Source organism: Electrona antarctica (genome assembly GCF_951216825.1).
Source record: "Electrona antarctica genome assembly, chromosome: 19".
NCBI classification, from domain to species: Eukaryota; Metazoa; Chordata; class Actinopteri; order Myctophiformes; family Myctophidae; genus Electrona; species Electrona antarctica.
The window spans coordinates 2,629,409-2,657,072 of NC_136800.1; the positions used below are offsets into that span (position 1 = coordinate 2,629,409).

Consider the following 27,664-nt stretch of genomic DNA (forward strand, 5'->3'; position numbering starts at 1 on the left):
TTACACTCCTATCTGAACCACAGGCATCCCCTCGTTCGGGCCAGCAGCCGCCGGACTGGCTTGTTTGTTCGCCGTGCCGTCATCGGCGGCGGCGGCGCTAGTAGAGTCATCTGTCAGAGACTGCAGGAACGCGGAGATGCGCTGGATGGCTTTTGACAACTCCTCCTGTTTGAATAAAGGGAAGCAAATAGAATCAATGAATAGCGTTGGCTAATTAAGAACACAGTGACGTTGAATGAAGAGCCAGAAGCACTGACGGAAACACACAGGTCTAATGGTAGCCCCCCCCCCCGCCTCCATGCTGCTGACGACGTGGCTACAATATGTGCAGAGTTAAAGTTATCCGCCCTGTTCTTATTTTCTTTGCGGAAGAAGGAAGAGAACAAGAGGAGCTCCTGGACTGGTTGAACCACGTGCAGGTTCAGTGCTCCTTCCTCTGTTTTAAAAAACCTCAGCATCCAGTTTTTCTATTAAACTGCCTGGCACTGTCAACCGGCTTGGGAATCTGAACCGGCCTAGCCATGCAGAAATTCTCTGACTAACAATTATATCAGAAACTGGATCTTGGATTACCGTCCCCCGGGAGCGGGGCAGTGGGCGTCTGCTCCAATCATTACCGGCCATTCAACAAGAGCTCGGCACTAGCTCTACCGCTGTTAGCCATTGTCAATTATGCCATCCCTAGTGTAAACTGGCAGAACACAAAAACTGAACTGCCAGTTCTGGCAGCAGTGTAACAGGATGACAGACCCCCCCCCCACACACACACACACACACACTTTGCCTCCCACATCCCCCCCCCTGCCTCCCCCCCGGCCTTCCTCCCCTCAAGCTACTTCCAAAGCAAAGTAACATTTGGCTTCTGATTTGAACATGCCTTTAGCCTGACCTCTCTTATGTTCTCTGCTTGTGAGGTTAAGTGGACATGATGGATTAGTATGGGCCCCATCATCAGGATTCAGTCTGCTCCAGCTCCGGCTTTGTTTCCCGGAAAAAACAAAAAAATTGTATCGGGTTTCTATTGATTTATTTATTAGAAATTGGCAAGCGATATTGATATTCTGTGAATCGTGCAATTATGCAGCACTTGGATTATTTTATCTGTGAAGTAACGTGAAGTAACGATGGAACTGTTGTATAAATGCACACAACTCAGATACATTTTTTTGCGGTGTGCACTTAATGTCTGAGGGTCTAAAAAAAAAAGCTTGCATTGCGCTGCAGGGTCTTTAATATTATTCACAGGGGCCTTTTTATTTACTCGTTTGTATTATGTTCTAAGCATACACTTTTTGTGAGGTTGAAACCTGCAGCTGCATGTGCATAGAGACAGTCCAGGACTGAACCTGTTTAAAGTGAGTGCTGCCTGCTCTGATGGGCCCTGTGCTGGGCTGTGACGGGTGACGGTGCGGCCACGCTTGAATACACCGGCTCTTTTGTCCTTCACACTCTGCAGCCCTCTGATGGCTCCTCCCCCTCCATGCCCCACACTCCTATCCCTGCCTTGAGCTGTGATCTGCTGGGGCCTCTTCAGGAGCCAGGAGACATGGCTGCTCTCCTGTAATGTCTGGACCCAGACCCATCAAATACCATGTCAGCAGTCATGGAGGAGGGGAGGAGATTTAGAAGGAAAATATCGCTCAGCGTTATTTCTCAAAAGATACAGGTGTATAGGGGGGGGGGGGGGGGGAAAGCCTAATCAGTTTTGCCTTCAGCGTCTCTCAATGTTATCTCAACGTTTTGGCTGAAATCTATACACAATAATATATATCCAGTGTCTATTTCACGGGTTTGGAACTGATAAACGTGTCTTTTAGAGTTACTAAACTCTTATAGCACTATAGGGGAAGGAGGAACTACAGGAAATGAGAGTGTGGAGTTCCACAGTATGGTTCCATCATGCCACCTGCCTCTGCGGTAATGCAGGACAGGACATTTTGTATAGATTCATCACTGTCCCGCTGTCCGCTTTGACCTCATCTCACGTCACAGCACAGATTAGACACCGATTATCCACTAATTGAAGATCCTTCGCTTCTCAACCTTGCGGAATGTGGTCTGGTCTCACTTTTTGTTCAGGGAAAGAGAAAAGGTTACTTGACTCGACAAAGACGGTTCGTATAGCGGACACTCCTGAGCTTATGGCTTCTTCCAAGGCCATCTGAATTAACAGCAAACTCAAAGAGAAAAGAATAACAATTCATAACAAACGAATATTCCCCCGGGTTAAAAAAAGAAAACAAGACACAAAACTATTCCACGACCAAATGTTGTGGAATAGGTGCGACCGGAGTGAAGGTGTATATAGAGTTATCTGGGGACTGGGAGGCTGTGCTATCCCCAGATACAGGGTCACCGCATAGGCACTCTCACAGACACACCATCCATCACGTCAGTCTGTGATCTGATGAGTGGATGACGTATATAGAGTAAGACTGGCGTCTTTAACTCTAACCATAGCAGCGATGCGGACAGCCCTGGTGAAGGTTTTACTGGTGCTATATTGCCTGCATGGCCAAATAAAAGGAGGCATTAGGCAACTCAGTGTTTTCTGGTTGTTTATTGCTTGTTAAAAATGTGTTGTCACTTCCTTGACGGGGCTCATACGTTTCTCAGAATCGCATGGAATTAACGTACTACCTATTGCATTTCTGTTAAACGTAATGGTGGCAGGTATACGTGTGTGTGTGTGTGTCCCCCCCCGACCTATTTTATATGTACAAATACCTGAACTGTTTTTATTTTCTGGTTGGTCTCTTGAGAGAGAGCCTGGCAGTGGTCCAGTTCAGCCTGGCTATAGAGGCTGCGTTGTTTGAAGTATTCCACCATAGCTTCGTGCATCCTCTCCTGCAACAAAGAGAGCTAGGGGGAGAGAAGGCAGAGAAAAGGAATTGGTAAAGCAGGAGAGGAAATTAATGGCAGTGTTCAAGAAGAATGATGGAGGGGAATAGAGAAAGCAGTCAATAGCCCATTCTGCAGTACACGGGCCTGACAGGAATTTCACAGTCTCTTGGTTTCTCTGCCCACTCGTGTGCACTCATCAGAATCCAGTCACATCTGGCTGCCAGGATGGGGGGTTAATTTTCTCTAAATGCTTCAGCAGTTTTGTTCTAGCCGAGGCAAACTCTGTGACTGCAAAGCTGATGAGTAAAATATTTCTACTTCACCCAGTTTAACTTTATACCAATCCCCTCAAGACATATTTTACACATACACACGGAGTCATGAACCCCCCACCGAAACCAGAAATTATTCCCAGTCTCTTGGAAAAGACATGCTGCTCGCTTTATTATTTGAACACAGTTTCCAAGCAAAGAGGTTTAAATTCTGATAGATGCCATTGCTTTTTCCTCCTTCTTCTTGTTTCTCTCTCTCTCTCCCTTCATCTCTCCACTTCTTTGCTACAAAGCTTATCATTGCCTGGCAATGTGTTCCCCAGTGCATAGAAAAACTAAAGCGAATTAGCTCAGCCATCAGCTCCTGCAGGAAAAAGACAATAACACGAACGCTCTTTATGGTGTACCCCGTTAACCCGTTCAGGCCTGACGTCGAAATTAAAAAAAAAAAAAAGTTTTCTAAATCATGACAATTTTCGGAAAGATTTGAGGCACATTTTAACGATTTTTCAAAAATAGCAGATCTACAAGCTCATAGCGCGCCACTCGGTGGCGCGCTATGAGCTTGTAGATCTGCTATTTTTCAATAGCTAAATTATAACAATGTTTAAAACACCAAAACGGGTTCCCGCCCCAAAATGGGTTAATGGTTAATGTGGTTAAACGCTAACGTGACATGGATGCGTTCCAGGTCTCAATGGATTAAAACCCAGGAGCAGCGAGAAACAGCCACATAAACAAGGCAGCGCTTACATGTACTGTACAGTAGAGACATGAGAGGGCTTGCAGGAAGAAGAGCAAGGACCATTGGAGGCAAAGTATTGATGTGATTCTTCATTTTCCTCATGTATGATACGTACACACACAGTGTGTGTGTGTGTGTGTGTGTGTGTGTGTGTGTGTGTGTGTGTGTGTGTGTGTGTACATGTGTGTGACGTGTGTGTGTGTGTACTTGTTGCATTCAATGGAGGGACACAGGATTGGAGGGCATTTTAGCCCAATTCACCCAAAAGCACAGCTAAGCTAACTGCAGGCTAACACGCAGTATTCTATTCTCACCTTGCATACATGACGACACATCTGTTTTAATATGCCATCACCTCACATCCATGATACATCCGTTTTAGTGATGATGCCCTGAGGAATTATTGACATTCAGACTAATCTGTCCTCTCCCTATACTTCTTTGAAACGTTTAATGGGCCTCTATGTGATTGAGACCTTTTATTTTGTGTTGCGAATATCTACAGTCTTATGTTGGATTAATTGAAATGTTTAGCCCAAAGACGGTATTTGTACAGAATAATTAACCCAGGGATTTGGAATTGCTCTGAGGAAAACAATTATTTGTATGTATCATAAGTTATATCAGAGAAAATACTTAAGTGATACATGACATAATAATGAGACAAGACAATTAGCACCTGGTTCTACGATGACTATGCAACTAATCAGAATATGTTGAAATTCTTCCGCGCTACAGTCTAAACGGTACAACGATACAACTTTTGTATTACTGACACGTTGCACTAAATGCATGAGTACATTCTTTAATGTATAATGTGTAGCAGGCGGCCCTTTTGGGAGCACAAGTGGACTCTTTCCATTCAGTGTTATATATATTAGGGAAGTCTGATGTCGAGATAATATTTCGAGGATAGTTTAGAGTTAGCTTTCCTTGGCTCCTTCCTCTGCTGAATATCAACCAATTTACAGGGCTTTCCAAACGAATTAACACTCTGAACATGATTAGTGTGAGAAGTCATATACTGTAATATTGCTTTTAGCTATCAAAATGATTCCAACAAGGCAAATGTAAACTGCAAGGCGGCTTCCAAATTATGGGCAAATCAGTTTAAGACAATTGATTTGTGGGAGATAAACTAACAGCCGTCTGATGGCAACAATAAGTTGAAATAGGATGAGTAAAGCATTTCAGTGGTCAAATAGAATATCGTTGCCATTGGGCAGAAATGAGTATGTCCAAAAACCAATGGATCCAAAGTGTTCTTATTTAGTCAAAAGCTTTTCATTGATTACATATTTTAAAGTCCACAGACAGACTTACAGTTGGGTGCCACCGATATTGTCCCTTATCATTTGACCCATTTAGGCCTGACCTCAAAATTTAAAAAAATCCTTCTAAATCCTCCAGTTTTCTGAAATAAATATTTTCACGATTTTTCAAAAATAGCAGACCTACAAGCTCGTAGCGCGCCACTCGGTGGCGCGCTATGAGCTTGTAGATCTGCTATTTTTCAATAGCTAATTTATAACATAATGTTTAAAACACCAAAAGGGGTTCCCGCCCAAAATGGGTTAACTGTCCTTTTGCGCAGATCACGCAAACCTCAGCAAAAAGAAAAGGACAATATCGATGGCCTCCAACTGTAAAACCCATTTCGACCTGAGGACGATTCTAATGTCTTCTAAATCCTGACAGTTTTCTTGAAAAACCCATGTTTCTATCTCAGTCGTTCTCAAAGTTTTTCATGTCAAGGACCCCAAAAACTATAGCCTATAATGTAATTGGCGACCGACCCCCATCTGAACATATGTTGTTTCAGGGACCCCCCCCCCCCCCCCAGAAGCAAAGATTTGAGTTAAAAACGTTCACTCTGAAAGAATATATTTTCAAAGATTTGCGCCGCATTTTCACGATTTTTCAAAAAGCTTGTAGCACTCAGTGCCGCGCTATGAGCTTGTAGATCTGCTATTTTTCAATAGCTAAAGCATAACATAGTGCTTAAAACACCAAAAGGGGTTCCCGCCCAGAATGGGTGAATCACTTTCAACCATGGTGTCCCTATTTTGGGCAAGAATCTTACAAATTCTTCATTCCCCTTCCCCAAAGCAGCAGATCTACACGCTCACAATGTGTCCCATTGTTGTGAGGCATTGTGAGCTTGTAGATTAGACTTTAGATCTCACTACATTTGCGCAATAAAATAACGTACATTTATGAAAGGAAAATATGAAATATGGAGATGCCGGTATAAGGTTTTTGACAGACAGTGGCGATATTAGCCTACATAAATTCGATTAAAAAAACATGAGTTGCAAAAACATCTAGATTTCAGACACATAATTTGTATAACATATTGTAACATATAAATGACAAGATTGTTATAAAAACTACATTTAGGCACAACATACTGTTGGTCGAGAAACTGCTGTTGTTACGCATTTGCAGAGTTGAAACAAACAAAAATGGTGAGGGCTGGATCCAGAGTAAAAGAAAATCAGGCTTTGATCACGAGCGTGGCAAATCCTGTCCACAGGATTTTATTTCTGCATGCATTTCTCACTTGATAACATTCGTGCAGTTAGATGAGGAATTGCTCATGTAAAGGTATTAGTAATTTTGGGGAGATATGATGTGTGTTTTGCTCAAAGCAAAAAGGCAGTGTTGGTTGGTTCCTCTCTGGTGTCATGGCTGTCATGTTGTGTGATTCCATTTCAGCCTAAAACGGTGTCACTGACTATGAAACCGAGACTGTTCAATGTTGTCCAATTGTCTTTTTCAACTAATCAAGATCCCTGGTTCTATTTTTAACATTGAAAACCAGGCACGTGCAGAGAGTGTTGGGGCTGAAATCCTGTATAACAGGGCACTTTTGGACAAAAATTGCGAAAATAGCAGATCCACAAGCTCACAATGCGCCGCGCTGCGACGCGTTGAGAGCTTGTAGATCAGCTATTTTCGGGGCGCAACCCAGTACTCTTTAGCTAGTCGAGACGCGGTGTACGACATGGATTTCTAAACAAATTTGTTTAGCAAAAAATACTTTTTTCACGTTCAGGAGACTTTGGAAAAAAAGCAATTCTCCCGAATGCTAGCTGCCTTCCGGCATGGCATGGAAAGGAGTGGCATTTTGCATTTCTTTCACCATGTAGTAAATGCTGCATTCGTGTTCTGGAGAGGAGTGTTGTTTTACAGACGGGGTAAAAGGGCAGGGGCTGAAGCCTCTGTTGATGTCTATGTGTTCACGTCCCTGATTGTTAACATTGAAAACGCTCCTTTTTCTGAGAAAAAGTTTTCTCCCTCTGATCTTATGGGGGTTAATGTATAACCCCCATATGTTGTGATCTTGTAGATCTGATATTTTGGAAAATGTTTACCAAACAGTAACAGAAAGATAATGAAACTCCACCATGGCCCGTAGCACTTGCCCTAGCCTAGCCCCTTAGATAGCACATTATGTAGACTTATTAGATAGTATTTTAAACAGACTTATAGCTTGTTATGTAGACAGCTCTAGAATTGCACTTTATGTAGTCATAGCACTTTATAGTACACATGTATAATATATTATATAGTATAGTATGTATAGTTTACATAGATACTCCACTGTTACGTTCTTAGTTTACGCATGATTCATGATAACTACTTTTTATATATGTGATGTATGCCATGCTTTTTGTTATTGCTTAATGTAAATCGCTCTGGATTAAGAGCGTCTGCTAAATGCCTAAATTGTAATTGTAAATTGTGTTTCACCTTGGACTATACCTTCAAGAAAGACCTATATGCAAATAGAACAGTACAGTATTTACATGTACCATCTTCCCACCTCCCGTCATACTCCCCTGGGTGCAGAGACTACATAGCCCGGCATTACATTATGTCACATCCATCATCCTCCTCCACTCAAGTTACCTCGTCGTTATTAGTTTGCTGCAGTTACCTCCTCATTGGGTGCCCAACTAAAACCGAGCTGAAATCACCGCCCATGCAAAGCAGAGCACACCACCACACCACACCAGTCACTTGGCAAATCTGGGCACAGAGTCTAGGGCATTCACTTCTAGTCATTTTTACTAGTTGACTAGTTTACTAGTCGACTAGTCGACTAGTTGTTTAACTACCTATTATGTAAAAAATAAAATAAAAAAATAAACTTTTTTTCTTTCTTTTTTTTTGAAAAACTGTGTACATGGTGACTATAACTATAATCTACCTGATCTTGAGGCCTACGAAATCGGGGGGGAAAAAATAATAATATATATATATATATATTTTTCCCTTATCAACTAGTCAACTAGTACCAACAAGGTCGACTAGTGGATTTACTAGTCGACTAGTAAACTAGTCGACTAGTTGCTTAATGCCCTAGCACAGACCGAATAGAATAGTTTTACACTAGCATACAACCAGTGTTGTTTTTGGCAGGACATTTCTATTTTTGTTTTAGTCATATTAGTCTCTTGAAATGTTTTAATTTAGTTTTTAGTCACATTTTTGTCACCTTTTTTTTCAGCCTAAACGGTGTCACTGACTATGAAACCGAGACTGTTCAATGTTGTCCAATTGTCTTTTTCAACTAATCAAGATCCCTGGCAGATCTACAAGCTCACAACGCGTCGCGCTGCGACGCGTTGTGAGCTTGTAGATCTGCTATTTTCTGCATGCAATCAAGTGTAAAATGACTTATACTGGATATCGTGTCCACTAGTCCCTTCCTAACATTTTAGTCTAGTTTTTATTTGTTGACAAAATTGTCAATATATTTAGTCTTAGTTTTAGTCATCGTAGCTTAGTTTTCATTTAGTTTCCATTTTGTTTTCGTCAGTGGAAAAAGGTAGTCGACGGACATTTTTCGTCTTAGTTTTAGTCGACGAAAACAAACACTGCATACAACCTGTGTTCTACTTGGATAAAAAGAATAAAAGGGGGGAAATCTTACCTGTGTTTGGAAATGAAAAGATATCTCAACGTGGTTCTTCTCGTTTAACACACGCGCCGCATCTTGTCTGGCTACCAGAAGGGTCTTCTGAAGATGTCTGTAGTGGCGCGCCAACACAACGTTCTCTTTTAGTGCTATCTTTAGTGCTTCCTACGAACGGCAAAAAGCAACACAAATTGATGTTTAAATTGAAATAAACATGGATTCATAGCATGAGAATTATTAACCACTTTAAGCCTATGTTGTATTTTCCGCAAAAAATATTTGGTGTAATGGGGGGAGGGGGGTTCCAGTACAGACCTGGCCCAGTCAAGTATTAGTTTACTAAGTATATGGTGTTTTAGTGTAAACGGATGATGATCATAAGCATGACAGAATTGGCTTGGTGTGCTAGGGCTGATATGAGGAGTTCCATCATGCTGGTGCCTGTACTGTACTGTACTGTACTGTACTGTACTGTACTGTACTGTACTGTACTGTACTGTACTGTACTGTACTGTACTGTACTGTACTGTACTGTACTGTACTGTACTGTATGTATGAGGCCATAGTAAAGCCTGCATGGCAAAAGCAAGCTGCCACAACTTACAGCAGAATGAATAAGTGCTGAGGCAGCATGATGTACAATATGGCTGTCAGACACATAATGAGTGATCAAATGTATAGATCAATGTGTCCATGACTCTACAGCAATACATGCCACAATGGAGAGATACAGAGGGAAAGGATTTTTGCATGCTCGAGGGATCTGAGAGTCAATGCAGAAAATAATGGTATAGTAGTAACGGCATGGGGGTGGGGGGGGGGGGGGGGGGGGGGGGGGGGGGGGGGGACAATGTCATTTTGATCTTTAATGCGGTCATACCAATTCCAAAGCATGTTCTTGGCTAAAAGTGGAATGAGATCAGGCAAACAACAGCGGGCTCTATTTAAGGAAATCAAGTAAATAACATGTATACGAGGGAGTGTCTCGATCTGCATGTCCACGTTTCATCTGCACATCCCCTTCCCAAAGATTGGATGTGCGGCTAGTGAATATCTCAACTCTACCTGCAGACATAATGAAGTGTGTCTCTGCAGTAAAACAGAACAGCACTAAAGTGATGAGTTTAACCCAGCAGAAAGAGGGGCTGTAAACATGACAAATGCCTGCTATTGATTTCAGGTTTAATTACTCCATGCAGCACTGACAAAGCCCATCTGATGCTGTTGTGAAGTGTAAATGGAACAAATTACACTTCATTGCCCATAAGAAACTGATAGCGTCGGCAGTTTGCATTGTTTACTTTGTCCTCGCCAAAACGACAGGCCCTGATCAAATTAACAAATGGCCATGTGTTTGAAAGCAGACACCTTTGGAGAGGGTGTTGTAGGGATTAGAGATGACCAGAGATTGTGTTGGACCAACAGGTCACCTGATTTCGCCTCACAGCACACAATTATTTGTGTCTTTCCGAAGGCATCTTCAGAGAGTAACAACCGACTTGAGCAGGTGTTAAAAAGCGACTACACAATCTGGTACACATTGCATTAAATGTGCCCACACAGATGCATCATGTACTCGCATACATCTCGCATACAGAAACATACTCTCTAACTCACGCACGCACCCACACGCATGTGGCATGTGTACACGCACGCACGCACGCACGCACGCACGCACGCACGCACGCACGCACGCACACACACACACACACACACACACACACACACACAAAGCCATTAGTAATACTAATCAATTATATCTGACACTCACAACTGAAGAATTAACATTTCTGGAATAGGAGGTGGGGTTGTAACCTACAGGGGTTTATGGAAGTGTCCTATGCAGTCAGCAATTTTATATGGAATCTTGTATCTGAAATTGTCTGGCCATTCCACTTCATGCACAATGACTTCCGAACAGTTAGTCCATCTTATTATGTTATGCTAATGCAGACATTATATGTGCTTTATATTGAACGCATTGATCAAAGTAACCAATTTCCCTAGAAGTTAACACTCTCTCTCTCTCTCTCTCTCTCTCTCTCTCACGCTCTCTCTCTCTCTGATCTTTTTTATTTTGGTGAGGAGCATTGTTGTTTCCATTTTATTCTGTCAAGTGAAAAGACTAAACCCCTTTTTGCATGGGTGACTTTTATCTGGCTAATGGGAGTTGTGTCTATGAGGAAGACTTCTAATTCTTAAATTGTCTCACGCCAACAACTTCTTTAAAGTTGCTGCACTTGGATGCATGGCAGCTTAAGCTCCATTGCCTTTTCTTGTTTTGAACTAATGCATTCTTGATCACCGTTTAATGAAACTATATACCACATGGCGATTTCACATTAGATAAGCCATGTGAAACCCCCATCAGCAAAGAAGCTCTGGCTGGGGCTGATAATCCTGCAGATGAAAACCTTACAATAAATAGGGGATTCTATTACAAAAGGACCATTTAAATATATGCTGCTTCGTGCACCGCAAACTGCAATGTTTATACAGGCAAATCTTTGTGAGGTGACTAAAAACAAACGAAAAATGATGTTTTTTCTTATATTATTGAGGCTCGAAGCTTGCATTGAAATTCCGATTTTAAATCCAGGCCTTCGGGTCACCAAATGGGCCAAAGCACCCACCACGCATCATCAAATCTGACCAGAAAAAAGCCTATAAGAACAGTGAGTTGTCATTTGGGAAAAAGCACTTAAACAAGATTGACCATGGCTTGTAATTTTAATTGCTTGCTGCTCTTTTCTCTTCCCAGAAAAAAAACTGCATTTTCTTCTTAAGAAAAGGATTGTGACCTGTAATTCGGTTACGCTAATCCACAAATAAACAATAAGATTTCTCTCCAGCTTGCCTTTGATTTCACAGTCTTTGGCACATAGGCCTTATACACAAAAAGTACAGTACCATGTCACGTTCACGAGAAGAGTTGGATGATATTTCAGTCACAGGGGCATTGTGGTTACCTTGGTGTCTTCCATTTTCTTTTGTCTTGCTGCCAAATGAGTAGTATGTGTCTTAATGGATTGCTGCGTCCGTTGTTGGTAGTCATTAATATCACACTGCAAGGTGTTCATTATGAGGGTAGCTGATTGGTTTTCAAATTCCACAGTATCAAGCACATTTCTGAAAGCAGGAAAGAAAAGTAAATGAATGCTTCTCGACGTCATTTTTTAAAATATAATAACAATACAGTGACACAAAATGATGGAATAATGGAATATATGAACTTGACCTGACATTGCAGATGATTACACATCGTTCATACTATTGGTATATATAGCGTTTGTTCTCGGATGTGTTATTATCATGAAAGTCTCAATTTGATGTGCTATATCAGTGGTTTTCAACCCTTTTCATATCAAGGCCCATTATGTATTGGGCATTTGAGCCACGGACCACCATTTGATGACATTTAGCCTCTCAGACCCATTTGAGCCATGGACCACCATTTGATGAGATTTAGCCTCTCAGACCCATTTGAGCCATGGACCACCATTTGATGACATTTAGCCTCTCAGACCCATTTGAGCCACGGACCACCATTTGATGACATTTAGCCTCTCAGACCCATTTGAGCCATGGACCACCATTTGATGACATTTAGCCTCTCAGACCCATTTGAGCCATGGACCACCATGTGATGACATTTAGCCTCTCAGACCCATTTGAGCCATGGACCACCATGTGATGACATTTAGCCTCTCAGACCCATTTGAGCCATGGACCACCATGTGATGACATTTAGCCTCTCAGACCCATTTGAGCCATGGACCACCATGTGATGACATTTAGCCTCTCAGACCCATTTGAGCCACGGACCACCATTTGATGACATTTAGCCTCTCAGACCCATTTGAGCCATGGACCACCATGTGATGACATTTAGCCTCTCAGACCCATTTGAGCCACGGACCACCATTTGATGACATTTAGCCTCTCAGACCCATTTGAGCCACGGACCACCATTTGATGACATTTAGCCTCTCAGACCCATTTGAGCCACGGACCACCATTTGATGACATTTAGCCTCTCAGACCCATTTGAGCCACGGACCACCATTTCATGACATTTAGCCTCTCGGACCCAAAACTTTGAACACCTTGATCAAAATAACAATTCTTCTACATTCTCTAATTGTGTAAACTTCTTGTAAATTAACAAATGTTACTCTTGAGATTGATCTGTACATAGTTTTCACATATGATGATCCACTGTATTTGTTGTATATTCAGTGATTTCACTTAATTCAAATATCACTTATTTTTTCTTATTTTTTGGATAATCCTCCCTACTATAAAGTGTGCTGACCATATAAGGAGTTCCTCCCTGTCCCCAGTGAGCCCCTGGGGTCAAAAAACCCTAGTTTCGGTTTGGGCTTTGGGTGGCAAAGCCTTCATCCAATCAGGATGAGAGGGGCCTTCCTCCAATCATGATCGAGTGGGGAGGGCATTGGTGCACGTGCTGTTGGTCTGTTGTACTTCCCCCACTGTAGAGCGTGTGCATGTGCACATCTTGTTACCGGGTGGACCGGGTTTTTTTCCAAATCACTGAATGCTCCTTTAATTGAAGAATGTGTATTAATTGTTATAAGCTTATAGACATCACTCAATCAAATGAGCTCACCACCTGCTGCTATGGGTCTCATCCCTATTAACGAGGGCGGCTGTGATTGGTCATTGTGGATCTATGTGTGTGTAAGTAACCTTTCACAGAGAGGACTCTCAAAGTGCTTTACATACAAACAAGCAAACAATGCAGATAAAACATGTGTTGTACAATTCAGCTCAAACAAGGCGATAATATGATCATCATAAATACATCGTAAAACAAAAGGTAGGTTATTAAGTTCAGGTTGAACCATCCACAAATGTATATGTGTATATAGCTATGTGGCTACCTATTATCAGCAGATGCCTGAAGAAGGTCTTTGACCGAAACGTTGCCTATAAATAAAGTTCGCATTGCAAGTGCAGACGGTGTGCGGGTCTTTGTGCACTTTATGTGCATTTGTCGGACTCTTGAGAGCGTAAAATGAAACCAAATGGACCCGTAAGGGTTTCATTTAATGCTCTCAAGAGTTAAAGATCTATAAGGGTCCATTTGGTTACCAACTTTCCATCTTTTATAGCCATGGGGACCACCTGGAATCCCCTCAAGGACCACTGGTTGAAAAACCACTGTGCTTATATGGATTCTTACTGAAGTTCCTCTATGATGTCTGGCATTGCTGCAGCTGTTTTTTCCATGTTATCTGATGCAGCTCTATACTCTGTGGACCTGTTTGACAGGCTACTGATCCTGCTCAGAGTCTGGTCATATCTCTTTATTGTTGCTCTCTGTAACTCCTGCAGTACACAAAGAATAGGATTCATGTTAACCCATTTAGACCGACCTGACATCGATATTTAAAAAATGTCTTCTAAATCATGACAGTTTTCTGAAATACTTATGTTTCTATATCAGTGGTGCTCAATATTTCATGTCAAGGACCCCAAAGATTATATGTAATTGGCCGCCAACCCCCATCTGAAAATATGTTGTTCCAGGAACCCCCCAGAGCAAAGATTTGAGTTAAAAATGTTCGCTCCGAAAGAATATATATTCAAAGATTTGAGGCACATTTTTACGATTTTTCAAAAATAGCAGACCTACAAGCTCGTAGCGCGGCACTCGGTGCCGCGCTATGAGCTTGTAGATCTGATATTTTTCAATAGCTAAAGTATAACATGATGCTTCAAACACCAAAAGGGGTTCCCGCCCCAAAATGGGTTAAGATATTCTACACACCTTGGTTGCACCAAATGTTCACACACAGCGCAAAACTGTTTGCCCAACAACACAATGACTGACTGGCTTTTCACTGAACAAACCTGACATTATCATTTGCTTTTTGCAACCCATAGCATTGCCTGATTTACCTTGACAGCAGTCAGCTGGTCAAATTTGAGTCTTTTCTCATTCTCAAGGCTGTCTGATATGGTCCTGTGCTCAGACTGGATTGTGTGCAGTTTCTCTGTCAAAGCCTTGATTTTCTGAAAGAGACATAATATGCAATTAAAGAAAATGTACATGCATCTGTTTCTTTTTATCTGACAATACATGTGTTTTCAAAATACCTAGAAGAACACAACACATTTTTGTACCTGAGATTTATCATTGTAAAGTTTCCGCAGTGCCTCGATTTCCGTCTCCAGGTCTTTCATAGCTGATGATACATCTTCAAATTCCTTCTGAAGTTCTTGATTGGTGAGCTCCAAATTCAATCGCTCTTGGTGCAACTCTTCAGTGATCGTTGCACATTGACTCTGATGTGAAGAACATTATATGCATATATACATCTCGTATAAAAGCCTTATTATTTTCATTGGTTACATTTATAATTCATTATTATACGCTGTTGTTTTATTTCTGTAGTGACTCAAGTAGCAGTAGTTTACCTTAAGCATTGCCGCGCGTTTCACCTCACCCGTCAGCTCTGTTTTCAGGCTTCCTGTCACTTTCTGCAGCATTCGAGCATTTCCGTAGGGAAGACAAGTCACTCCATAGTAACCACTTAAACCAGGGGTGCCCACACTTTTTGACTTGAGAGCTACTTTCAAAATGACCAGCTCGGCAAGATCTACCCATCAATTATTATACCATTGCTGAAAATAGTTTAAATATGTACCTGAGGGGGCTTCGGAATAGTAGAGTTTGTGTTACATTCTGTACAGTATAAGACAAATGCACTTGGAATGGGAAATAGAGGGGGAGAAATGTTTTTTTAGCGTTTTTTTTATTCAATATATTTAAATGAAATACTCTTTAGGGGCATGTCATGTGATCTACCTGCACAGCCTTTGTGATCTACTGGTAGATCGCGATCTACCTTTTGGGCACCCCTGACTTAAACTATATACTTTGTTGTCTGGGGTCCCCAGGGGTCTATTGGTCCCCTCCTTTTTTCCCTCTATACCAAATATCTTTGGGAAAAATCACCAATCCACAAGCTCACAACTAACACCAGGGACGTGTAGAGAGTGTCAGAGGGGCAGGGGCTGAAATCCCGTAGGAGGGCACTTTTGGACAAAAATAGCGAAAATAGCAGATCTACAAGCTCACAACGCGTCGCGCTGCGACGCGTTGAGAGCTTGTAGATCAGCTATTCTCGGGGCGCAACCCAGCACTCTTTAGCTAGTGGAGATGCGGTGTGCAATATGTTGTTCAACGCAAAATACTGTGTTCAAGTTCAGGAGACTTCGGGGGGAAAAGAAGCAATTCTCCTTGAATGCTGCTTTTTTTACCATAGTAAATGCTGCATTCGTGGTCCGGAAAGGGCAATTGTTTTACAGACGGGTATAAAGGAAAGGGGCTGAAGCCCCCTTTTGATGTCTATGTGTGCACGTCCCTGACTAACACATGCACATGCATGATGTGTTAATGTCTATTACAACATGCCCATAACAGGGATGCTAGGGTTACAGACTAGTGGCTAATAATGTACACAGTATAGTATATAGGGTGTGTATATGTTTCCACTAACCCTGGCCTTCTGTTCTTCCATGAAGGTGAGCTGCTCCTGCTCCTCTCTCCTGGTCTTGATGGCACCATGCTGGGCTGCAACCTGGGTCAGTTCATCTTTGGCGCGGTCCCTCTGCTCTTCATTCTCACAGATCTCTTGAAGCATGGCCTTCTTGTCCATAACATTCTGCCTCACCGTTTCTTCACTGTATAGACACAGAAATACAGATGCCCACGAGCGAGTGAATATACCCAGAAATGACCTTGAAATGAAATGAAATGACTATAATCCGGTTGATGGAAATGCAACTTTGCTATTGCTGCTCATATCTTGTCTCTGGGAATGAGTTTCATTTGAAATTGCGAGAATTTTGATAATATGTCATTGTGATATATTTTCATGTGTGGCATTATGTTATGCTTTAGCTATTGAAAAATATCAGATCTACAAGCTCATAGCGCGCCACCGAGTGGCGCGCTACGAGCTTGTAGGTCTGCTATTTTTGAAAAATCGTGAAAATGTGGCGCAAATTTGGAATATATATTTTTTCAGAACGGACTGCTTCTGAGGGGTTCCTGATATAACATATTTTCAGATGGGGGTCGGTGGCCAATTACATATCGTTTTTGGGGATCCTTGACATGAAATATTGAGCACCACTGATATAGAAACATAGGTATTTCAGAAAACTGTCAGGATTTAGAAGATTTCTTTTAAAATGTTGACGTCAGGCCTAACACGTCAGTGTGTGTGTATCATTCTGCCAGAGTACATGTTTCATGTGGTTGTGGTCTCATTATTCAAAGTGATTATCTATACCTCTTGGACATTTTCTGCTTGTAGTCTTGGACTTCTCGCTCGTACTCTCTGCCGTCCTCTTGGAGTGCCATTAGTGCTTTGTGTTTGCAATGGAACTCCTCTTTTAAGTGAAAGACCTCTTCCTCCCCATCCAGCTTCTGGAAAACAATTAAGGAACAAGTTAAAGTTAGAGTATCAATGCAATTGTGACAACAACAGCCAGGCTGACTGGATTCTGTGTCGACTAATAGCAACATCTCCGGTTTGATACCGGCTGGACACCTGTGTCTCTCTGCATGCACTCCATTTCCTTATACTTGCAACTGTACTGTTATCTACAGTATATTTTAACAAAACCTCAGTGTGTGTATGTGTGTGGGTGTGTGTGTGTGTGTGTGTGTTACAGAAACCATGTCACACATTCTGAATGGCTGTTATGCCTATAAAGGGCTTTACATAGCACGCCACAACAGAATAGTTGATCTCATAACAAAGGACATATCTAAACATTCTGTGAGAATGTACAAACATTCCTGTGTCAAACCTTCCATGTTTCAACTCTGTACTGAAAATACTGACATTTTTGCACATCTCTCTGCTAACACACCAGATGTTGAAGAGAACAGATCAGTTTTCATTCTTGAAATGGCGGAAGCCTTTATGACAAAAGTCATTAAGTACCAGCCGCTCCTCCAGACCATCATTGAACTAGGATATAGGTGCAATCTACTTGTGTTTATCTTCGGCAGCCTAGGACACGTACACAGTTTGGTTGTAAGAGGCTTCCAACAACTTGGGATGCCAAAAAAAGCAGCCAAACGGCTCGCGAAATTCTTTGCAATCTCTTCCACTATCGGTAGCCGCCAAATATGGCGAAGACGCTGTTACTTGTACCCCTGAAGGGTGTGTGGGTATTTGTCCAGGATTTGCTGATTGCACTCTGTACAGCACCTTGTAAATATTTGTGTCCTTGTATTGTATCTCTTATGTGGACATAAATAAATGATTAAAATGTGTGTGTGTGTGTGTGTGTGTGTGTGTGTGTGTGTGTGTGTGTGTGTGTGTGTGTGTGTGTGTGTGTGTGTGTGTGTGTGTGTGTGTGTGTGTGTGTGTGTGTGTGTGTGTGTGTGTGTGTGGAGACTCCTACCCAGGACAGGCTTCAGACGTGCGTCTGAAGGAGGAGACTGAGGAGACTTGGCTACTACTATATCACTGTATAAGTTGCAATATTTTCTAACAAGTATAATATCATTTTACAATACCACTAAAAGGTTATATGAGATTATACTTACAGCTTTTGTAATGGTTTCTTGTAACTTAGTTAGCCGCTCATTCAACACGGCTGTCTTTCGGACTTCTCCCTCCATTTCAATATTCAGTTTCAAGACCTATACAGTAAAAGACAAAAAGCCAGAAAGGTGAATTAGACTATAGTGCTGTCAGCTGCGTGAAGTCAAGCATTGTCAGTGGCGTGCACAGATAGACACTAGGGGGTGCTAGAGCACCCCCTGCCCTTTTGGCAATGTGCCCTTTTGAAAAAAAAAAAAAAAAGAAACTTTTTTTTTCTTTGATTTTTCAAAAATAGAAGACCTACAAGCTCATAGCGCGCCACTCGGTGGCGCGCTATGAGCTTGTAGATCTGCTATTTTTCAATAGCTAAAGCATAACATAATGCTAACACCAAAAGGGGTTCCTGCCCAAAATGGATTAAGGCAACCGGCCGGTTCCACGCGCTGCACAAGGTGCCCTTTTTTTAACTTGAGCACCTGCCCCTCTAAATGTCTGTGCACGCCACTGAGCATTGTGTGTGTATTCAAGCATATTGCAGTACACTGTATCAGTTACCCGGTCACTCAGAGATGTCTCGCTCGCCTCCATTTCAGGAATATGCTCTAATATGGCTGCACACTGTTTCTTCTTATGAGCAGCCAGTTGTTCGGCATCCTTCTTGTTGGTACACTGAACTTCCAAATGTGCCTTCAACTGATTTAGCTCTTTTCTGGAAATAAAAGGAAAAACAAAATAGAAAAAGACACATCATGAGCATGTATGTACATCATGTACCACCAGTGTGCATATGATGATGTAACTATATGGCTTATGCTTCACAGGGGATGCTTTTTAACCCATTTAAGCCTGACGTCAACATTTTTAAAAAAAATGTTCTAAATCCTGACAGTTTTCTGAAATACCTATGTTTCTATATCAGTGGTGCTCAATATTCCATGTCAAGGATCCCCAAAAACGATATGTAATTGGCCACCGACCCCCATCTGAAAATATGTTATTCCAGGAACCCCTCAGAAGCAAAGATGAGTTAAAAACGTCCGTTCTGAAAAAATATATATTCCAAATTTGCGCCACATTTTCACGATTTAAAAAAAATAGCAGACCAACAAGCTCGTAGCGCGCCACTCGGTGGCGCGCTACGAGCTTGTAGATCTGATATTTTTCAATAGCTAACACCGAAAGGGTTCCTGCCCCAAATGGGTTAATACCTTCCAATTATTTGGCTTCTTTGATGGTGATGCCCTTTTGTTTCCATTCATGAAGTAGACCTTTGATACTCACCGTTTTCCAGCCAGCTGATTCCTGAGGTCCTTCATTACTGACTCCATTGATCTCCTTTTATTGTCCGCCTTTTGTTCATTCTCCTTTAACTCCTCCTCAGCCAAATTCAGATACTTGCGTGTTCTCATGCTCATTTCATCAGCCTAAAACAAACAGAGATTTCCGGGCAGATACCATTTTGTTCATAGAATTGGAATTTCTTTCCCGTACATATTGGTATTAACGTTATAAACACACAACGCAGTGGTCGAATCGTTCCCTAGCTGTTAAAAGAAAGTGTTGTGACTCCCATGGCGGTGCATCAGTGAGGCCATCAGATAAAAGGAGTTAAAACATATGTATAATCGGTATGTATCGGTAAAGTATGGTCTCACAAAGCAAGTGGTGTGAAGACAGTCAACATAAAATAAAAAAGTTTAGAAACGTGATGCAGTGTTTAAAATGTTTGTGCATGGCATATTTATGGTGTTGACACAATATGCAATTATTCTTTATCGTAAGGTACAGATTTGTGTATGCATCGGATCAGAGCATTCGTCCACTACTGTACCCTTGCTCTTAGAGCAATTGTATGATGATTGTCTTTTGGTGAACAGTGTCAGTAAACACATTTTGCCATAGATTATAATTTATGAGTAAAGCAATATCATAAATAGAACCTTTCTGTGCATACCCTTCATTTGATTGCTATAGAGTTTATCAGTCTGTCTGCCGTTAACAATTAGTTTGTTTTATTGACAGTTGAAGGAAACAGATAGCCTACATACTGTACAATGGCTACAATATGCTGTATGTACTGTACCACCATTGCATCAAACCCATGTAAACAGCAAGCGGATGGTTTCCCAGGAGAGTGAATTAGTTCCCTTTCTCACCAAATTATCCTAGTGTCTAGTACATTTACACAACAGTATAAATGGTTGTGATTTTAAAAACAGACGGTGAGAGCCGCTGTTATGCAATGATATTAGTTGTCAACATTGAGTTGAAAGGTAGGGTTATTTGTGGCTTTTTAGTTAAAACAAAAAGGTTTTTTGTTAACAGCTTAAAGCTCTATATTCTGATAGTAATCATTGTTACAGTAGTCCCCCATCTCTCCAGCTCTTCAATAAACAGAAAATTAATTTTCAGATGGGTTGATAATTTCAGCCAATAATGAGAGACTATACCCATTGAGCAACTTCATTTATTATATAGTGTTCCTGTTCCAATTTTGTCTGTTCATTTCATTGTGTAATAATTACTTCCAATGTCACTTATTTATCCTATCCTGTATGAGTTTGCTCTTCTGATAAAATTGATATCTTGACCAAAACATTCTGTTAACTAAAGAGCTGGAGAGCTGGGAAGAACGCTCACACTCTATCAACGAGTCTTTTATAAGATTGTGTTGCAGATTAAAAAAATTCATAGATTTCATAGATAGCTTCATTGAATTGTTTGCACAATCATCAGTGGTAATGTTTTTTGTTTCTTCCCCAGAATAGGTTCCTCCTATCACACAAAGATTTGGCGACCCCCTTGTAGTATCTCTGACTCTGAGGACCACCTAGTCTTAGGGGTACCAGACCTTGTTGAAGACCCTTGCTCTATAACAATGATATAGCTAGAGCTATTTAACACTTATTTTAACAAAACAATATCACTTTATCTAATAGAATCTATCTAATATATGTGTGTTTGACTGCTAGTTTTCTCATCATCTCTTATAGGGGCATCACAATCCCTGTACGTTGAAGTAGTGTTGCGAAACAAACGCTCCCCAACACACTCACACTCATTGACACACATTTCTTATCAAGAGAGTTGTCTATATACCTCTATTTGGGCAGTGCTCATTTGGTTCAGGGTCTCAACCTCCAGCTCTAGCTTCTCCTTAACAGCAGGACCATGTTCTTTGACAACGCTGATGTCCTCATGTAAGCGCTGGTTCAGAAGCTCCATATGCTCCACTTTCACCTGCACTCGCTCAAGCTTCTCTTTTCTCCGTTTCAGGTGCCACTTGAGCTCAGCGATGTCTCTGGTGCAAGCCTCGTGCTCTAAACAAATACAAAGACATGTGAATGATATATTTGTTATTTGTACTCATATAAAATAACGAGAAAGTTATAATAATACAGAAGAGCTGTTTGGGAGAGGGTATACAACCTTTTTGGACTACAAGAGGGTACTCCTGTTGCTTCCACAAGGAAAAACTGTCAACTTTACTCTCCAAAGCTCTCTTGGTTCTCTTCTCCCTTTGAAGAGCCTCCTCTGCATCCTGACGATCAGCCTCCAGACGCTCAATCAGATACAGAACTTCCACCAGTACATCTGTTGTTTCCTTCCGTAGCGGGGGCAACGGGCCGCTGTCTGTGGGAGAGATTGCCAACATGAAGATTAGTGTTTATCCCATTTTGGACTGATCTAAATCCTAATAGTTTTCTGAAAAACCCATGTTTCTATGTCAGTTGTGCTCAACCTTTTTCATGTCAAGGACCCCCAGAATTATCTCTATTGGGCTAAGGACCCCCATCTCAAAATATGTTGTTCCAGGGACCCCCCAGAAGCCAATATTTTAGTTAAAAATGTCCGCTCTGAAATATATATTCAAAGATTTACACCACATTTTCACGACTTTTCAAAAATAGCAGACCTACAAGCTCGTAGCGCGCCACTCGGTGGCGCGCTATGAGCTTGTAGATCTGCTATTTTTCAATAGCTAAAGTATAACGTAATGCTTAAAACACCAAAAGGGGTTCCCGCCTAAAATGGGTTATGTATGATCAAATCATTATTAACCTAAAAGGATGTTGTGTGAAACTGTTTTAGAAATATATACGGTATACAGGAAATCTGAGAAAAAAAAGAAGAAAGAAAATGGACTCTTATTTTCAATGTGTGCATGGTGAGTTCTGTCCATGTCAGCCTCAAACAGCCTCATACAATTAAATACGTTATTTCACCTCTCGCACCGAGTCCAATGCCTTCGATGAACAACTCTGTAGTTACAAGGGATTTGATATCGGAGTCATGTGACTGAAACCTGGTTAAAGAAAAATTAAAAGAACCTCAGATATGGATATTATGCATAGGGTTAGTAATGACAATTAGGGAAAAACTAACTGTAATGACAATTGGACAAAATGACAAAAAGGAGGTGAAACTTCACCTTAAATGTTTGCGGTATGGCTGTTTCTCATGTGGCTGGAGATTTCCAGACTGGTGGAAAACAAACAAAAGGATGGGGCAAACACTGAGCACAACATACGGTAGTGCTCCATTTTCGTCACCGCTAAACCCCTTATCCCTAAACTTCTTTGCCTTTTTTTTTTTTTTTTTTTTTACTATTTTGCTAAACATTTTTGAATAGTTAAAATGGCCAGTCTATACAAGCTCACAATGTGTCAACGTAGATTGTCTAGTTGAACTATTCAAAAATGTTTTTCAAAATAGTAAAAAAGGGCAAAGAAGTTTAGGGACAAGGGGTTTAGTGGTGACGGAAATGGTAGGTAGATTAGCTTATTACACTTGTAACTTATCAGATGTTTGATCACTACCAGTAGTGGACAGTAACTACCGGTAAGTACATTTACTTGAATACTGTGCATTTTTGGAATATTTAAAACAGTTGTATTTTGCAAGCTGATGACTCTCGCTCCGCTACATTTAAAATATGGTAATTTTGACTCCACTACATTTCTAGGAAGGGACTCTTAGGACCGAAACTTACATATAACATATACTGTATTATGAAAGAACCAATTAAGCCATATTCCACATAGTAAAAAGAGCAGAGCACACTGTAAACTTATAGATCTGCTATTTTTTACAATTTTTGTCATTTTCTGAAAATGTCTGAAAGTTTCTAAACATTTCCGAAAATGTAATGTGTGCTTTTGAATACTTAATAGATACTTTGTCCACATACTGATCACATCTGACACCAGCGGTTTACCTGTTGACACCAGTTCTCCACCTTGCTCTTCAGCTCTTGGATGTGGAAAATAGCTTTGTTGACACATGGCGAGGGGGTGTTAACCAAGGCACATCTGCGACGCCTGCCGGGGCAGACGGCTTGAAAATCGTCTTGATCTTGGGAGATGCACAACACTGACAACTGAATTTCAAATATATCACTTGGAGACATTTATTTTGAGCGATGTAAGTCAACAGTTTACAGCCTCTCCGGTATGGCAGAGGAAATACTGAACAAATCTCTATTAACTCACTGAATCAAATCAAAAGGGAAAAAGACCCGGATTTGAAATAATGAACTTTTTTGTGGTTTTAATTTTCTTTATATGTTTAAATTTTTTTTGTAAGTCTGAAATTTATTTTATATGGCTTTGACTATAATTCCCTGCTTTTCCTTCCCTTTCCCTAAGATTCAAGATGTTTATTGTCACACAGATATACAAAAACTTGGGGGATGCTCCACAATACCCATAAATAAAAACACTAAATAAATAACATCTATTAATAACATAAATAATATCTTTCACCATATTGGAGGCATCAGTGAGAGAGTAGAATCTCAATCAACTAGTTTGAGAACCTTGAAGCAAACCCACAGGCAATATTCTTTGTGGTGAAAGGACGCCATCTGGCTGCCAAACGACAAGCAACACGCCAACAGACTATATGCCACAGCCATTCACAGCTACTTTATAGGACAGTTATATAGGACATTTTGAATAAAGTGACAACCAATGTATTTTACAATTCTATTTACATATGAAAAGTCTTCGTAAATAAATGTAGCATTTATCAAATCTACTAAATCAGATCATATCATACTGTATGTGTATTGTTACCTATTTTACTGTGTGTGGTGTTTTTCTTGCCTTTATTTGACAGATACATAGCAGAGAGACTATGGGAATAAGGAGAGAGAGAGAGAGGGTAGTGGAGTGACATAAAGAAAATGATTCGTCCTGACGGGAATCGAACCATGCAGGCCCTGCAGGGACTTGATGCTACAGAGCCAACGTGGTACACACGCCCGCCACTAACCATTTGGCTATCCGGTCACCCATGTCACATTTAATCATATGATGTATGATGCGTTTCATGTTATTCCATAAACTCCTCATGCACAGACAACATGTATGAATGATACTATGTCTGCACCTCTGCAAGATGCATAATATCATGCAAGAGTGGATCAGTGCTGGCAGTGTGAAGCTGACAGCAGTAGTTGATATTGACACCAAAATGTCAACAAGATACAAAATCTCCTGTGTTCTGCAGGATTTCACGACACAGTGTCATAATCACGGGCCTCTGTCTGACTGTATACAGTGTCTGTCTGACTGTATACAGTGTGCCCCCATGAGATGATGTGACTGTTTGCCTCAGTGTGCCTCTGCCCTCCCTTCCTCTGCTCCAACTATGACCCGACTGGGTGATATATGTCGTGTGTCAGGTTCTATGCCAGTGTTATGTTTAAGTTCAGTTATTGTGTTAGTTATTTTGTGAGTGTCCTCGTGAATTCTATCGTCTTCAACTCTTCATCTTCTACGTTTGTTTGACAACATGACGTCACCCCACTTGCGTGACGTCATCTAAAACTGAAGTATGCACGGGCCTTAAAGGCTTTAGGTGCAGTGGGCCTTAAGGCCTATTCATAGTCTGGCTTTCGGTGAAGAGGTGACCACCGAAAACTACAACATGACAGTCACGCCGCGGTGGTCACCGGTCACATAAAGGCTCATTCACAGTCTGGATTTTCGGTGGTGAGGTGACCACCGCTCCGGTGGTGAGGTGACCACCGGAGCTGAAATAACGTTGAGCGGTGGTGAGTAAAAACAGAGAGAAGGGCTGGGGCTGTGGCGGTGGTTTGCTCTTCACCGCGGCTCGTGACGTCATGTTGTAGTTCGGTGGTCACCTAACCACCGAAAATCCAGACTATGTATGAGCCTTAACACATATCTCTCTGTTTTTAGTACTAACCACCGTTTTGTTAAAACAGAGAGATATATTCACCGAAAACTGGACTATGAATAGGCCTTTAAAGGCCCACACATACTCCCAGTATGCGTGGTACTTTTAGGTGGTTAGTAAAAACAGAGAGGTGTGTTGGGGTGACATCATGTTGTAGTTTTCCCAACCACCACGGTGAGTAGGTGATCTCCTAAAAACTGTAGTATGCACGAGCCTTTAGGCTCACCTCGTATTTTCTCACACACCAGCAACTATAATGGCAAAACGGTACAAACATGACAACCAAGCTCAGCTAATCAGAGAAGCCGACAGGTCGGAGTTATAGCCAATCAGGGAAGCTTGGTGCCTGCTTAACCCATGCATGCTGCCAACACAACAAACACAATGACGCAGAGGCACAAACGTTATGTGAAGCTCGGCCAATAAGGTAAGTCCTCAGGTCGGGTTGACCAATCATGGAAGCTATGGGGGCCCACAACCGAAATTTGGTGCGTCTCCCCCAGACAGACCGATACAGACATTCACAGTTTTTCAGTTCTCAGAAATATAACAGAAAAGTATATAAATATAAATATCTCAGAAAATACTGTATAGGACACACATGCCAAGAGTGAGGCTGTTCAGTCGGACGGTGCCCGAGGTATGCCCGGGACACGGTTACAGGTTTTGTGAATTTATAGATCTTCGCAAAAGGCGAGTAAAACATTTTGAGTCCACTGTATCATTTGAACAATTAGTTTGTGTCTGTGTATAGAGTAAAAAACTAAAAACAAAAAAAAGGAAAAAAAAAAAGTAGCCTAGGCTATACAGCATAATGCCACTTTTGGAGTCCCTTGTGCAGTTCTCTGTTCATCTGAGATGAGATGTATAAGGCATACATTTTATATGAACCTTATTATCCATGGCTGGTATCAATTATAAAACAATTATAGCCATTATAATAACCAGACAAAACCCTTGGGGGTCTGCAATAGGATATAATAGCCTGCTGCAAATTATTTTGATGATTATATTCTTTAAGTATTTATTTTGTTAATTCCATTTCAAGCAGGTGGCTTGAAAAAAACACACACACACACGCGCGCGCACGCACACACACACACACACACACACACACACACACACACACACACACGAGAACGGTGAGCCACCACAACACGTGTATTCATGCAGGAGAAATTAAGACGGTAGCATAGGCTATCCGGAGAACTCGTCTACCAACTTCATTTAAATTGCATTGAATTGAGAGAGAGAGAGGATAGTTGTTTGGAGTTAACAGTAACACTAGGTATAGTAACAGTAACACTATAGAGAAAGTAGGACTGCTAAAAGTGTAAACACCAAAGTACCGAAACGATGTAATTCATTAATAAACAATTCCTGGTAGGCCTACTTTAACATATTGGTATTCACATACTCACCAGAAAGACAGTGGGCTGGCAGGATGGGATTCCTTTTGCCTTGCATCATCAAATCGAGTCTCAAGTACATATGCATGCTCACTCAAGCACGTGTACCAGTATACTGATACAAACGCACACGCACGCACGCACGCGCACACGCGCGCGCGCACACACACACACACACACACACACACACACACACACACACACACAAAATCAAACAAACACTATACACAGTCAGTAGTAACAAACACAATACAAACCTTGTAGATCATTTCCTTCTCTTGAAGGGAATCTAAGGGGTTCAACTTCAGGCATCGGGGTAACAATGTTGAGTCATATACCTCTGCAGGGGTCTCCTCCTCTCCTGGTAGGCTAGAACATTTAGAAATAGAACATTTAAATTGTTAAATTGCAAGTCTGCAACCACAGAAATCGGAAATAAAACACAATCATTTTTAACATTGGCTATTTCATTACGTTGTGTCTGTGTTGTTGTGTGGCTAAACTTGCCTCCCACGTTCTGGATGCTGTGAGCCAAGTTTGCGTTAAATTGCCAATGAAACTTTAATGAGTCGTGGTCGTTGACTCGTTGTCATGGCAGAAAAGAAAGTGAGAGCAAAAAAAAGTTGCTGCTATCAATTTACTTACTTATCATGTGTTATTATTAT

At 41.3% G+C, this 27,664-nt stretch overlaps 1 protein-coding gene across 1 annotated transcript; it reads right to left on the reverse strand.

Moving 5' to 3' along the window:
- On the reverse strand, window positions 1-27,311 carry ccdc178 (coiled-coil domain containing 178; the record flags this gene model as incomplete). The annotated part of the gene is made up of 18 exons (XM_079529510.1): window positions 1-165; window positions 2,728-2,862; window positions 8,804-8,953; window positions 11,758-11,917; window positions 13,995-14,140; window positions 14,714-14,827; window positions 14,939-15,100; window positions 15,233-15,295; window positions 16,318-16,501; window positions 17,116-17,252; window positions 18,940-19,093; window positions 19,666-19,808; window positions 21,484-21,704; window positions 21,814-22,013; window positions 22,601-22,690; window positions 22,817-22,866; window positions 23,603-23,739; window positions 27,257-27,311. The coding sequence occupies 18 exons, from the start codon at window positions 27,309-27,311 to the stop codon at window positions 1-3; spliced, it is 2,466 nt and encodes an 821-aa protein (XP_079385636.1).
- Between the last annotated feature and the right edge of the window lie 353 nt (window positions 27,312-27,664).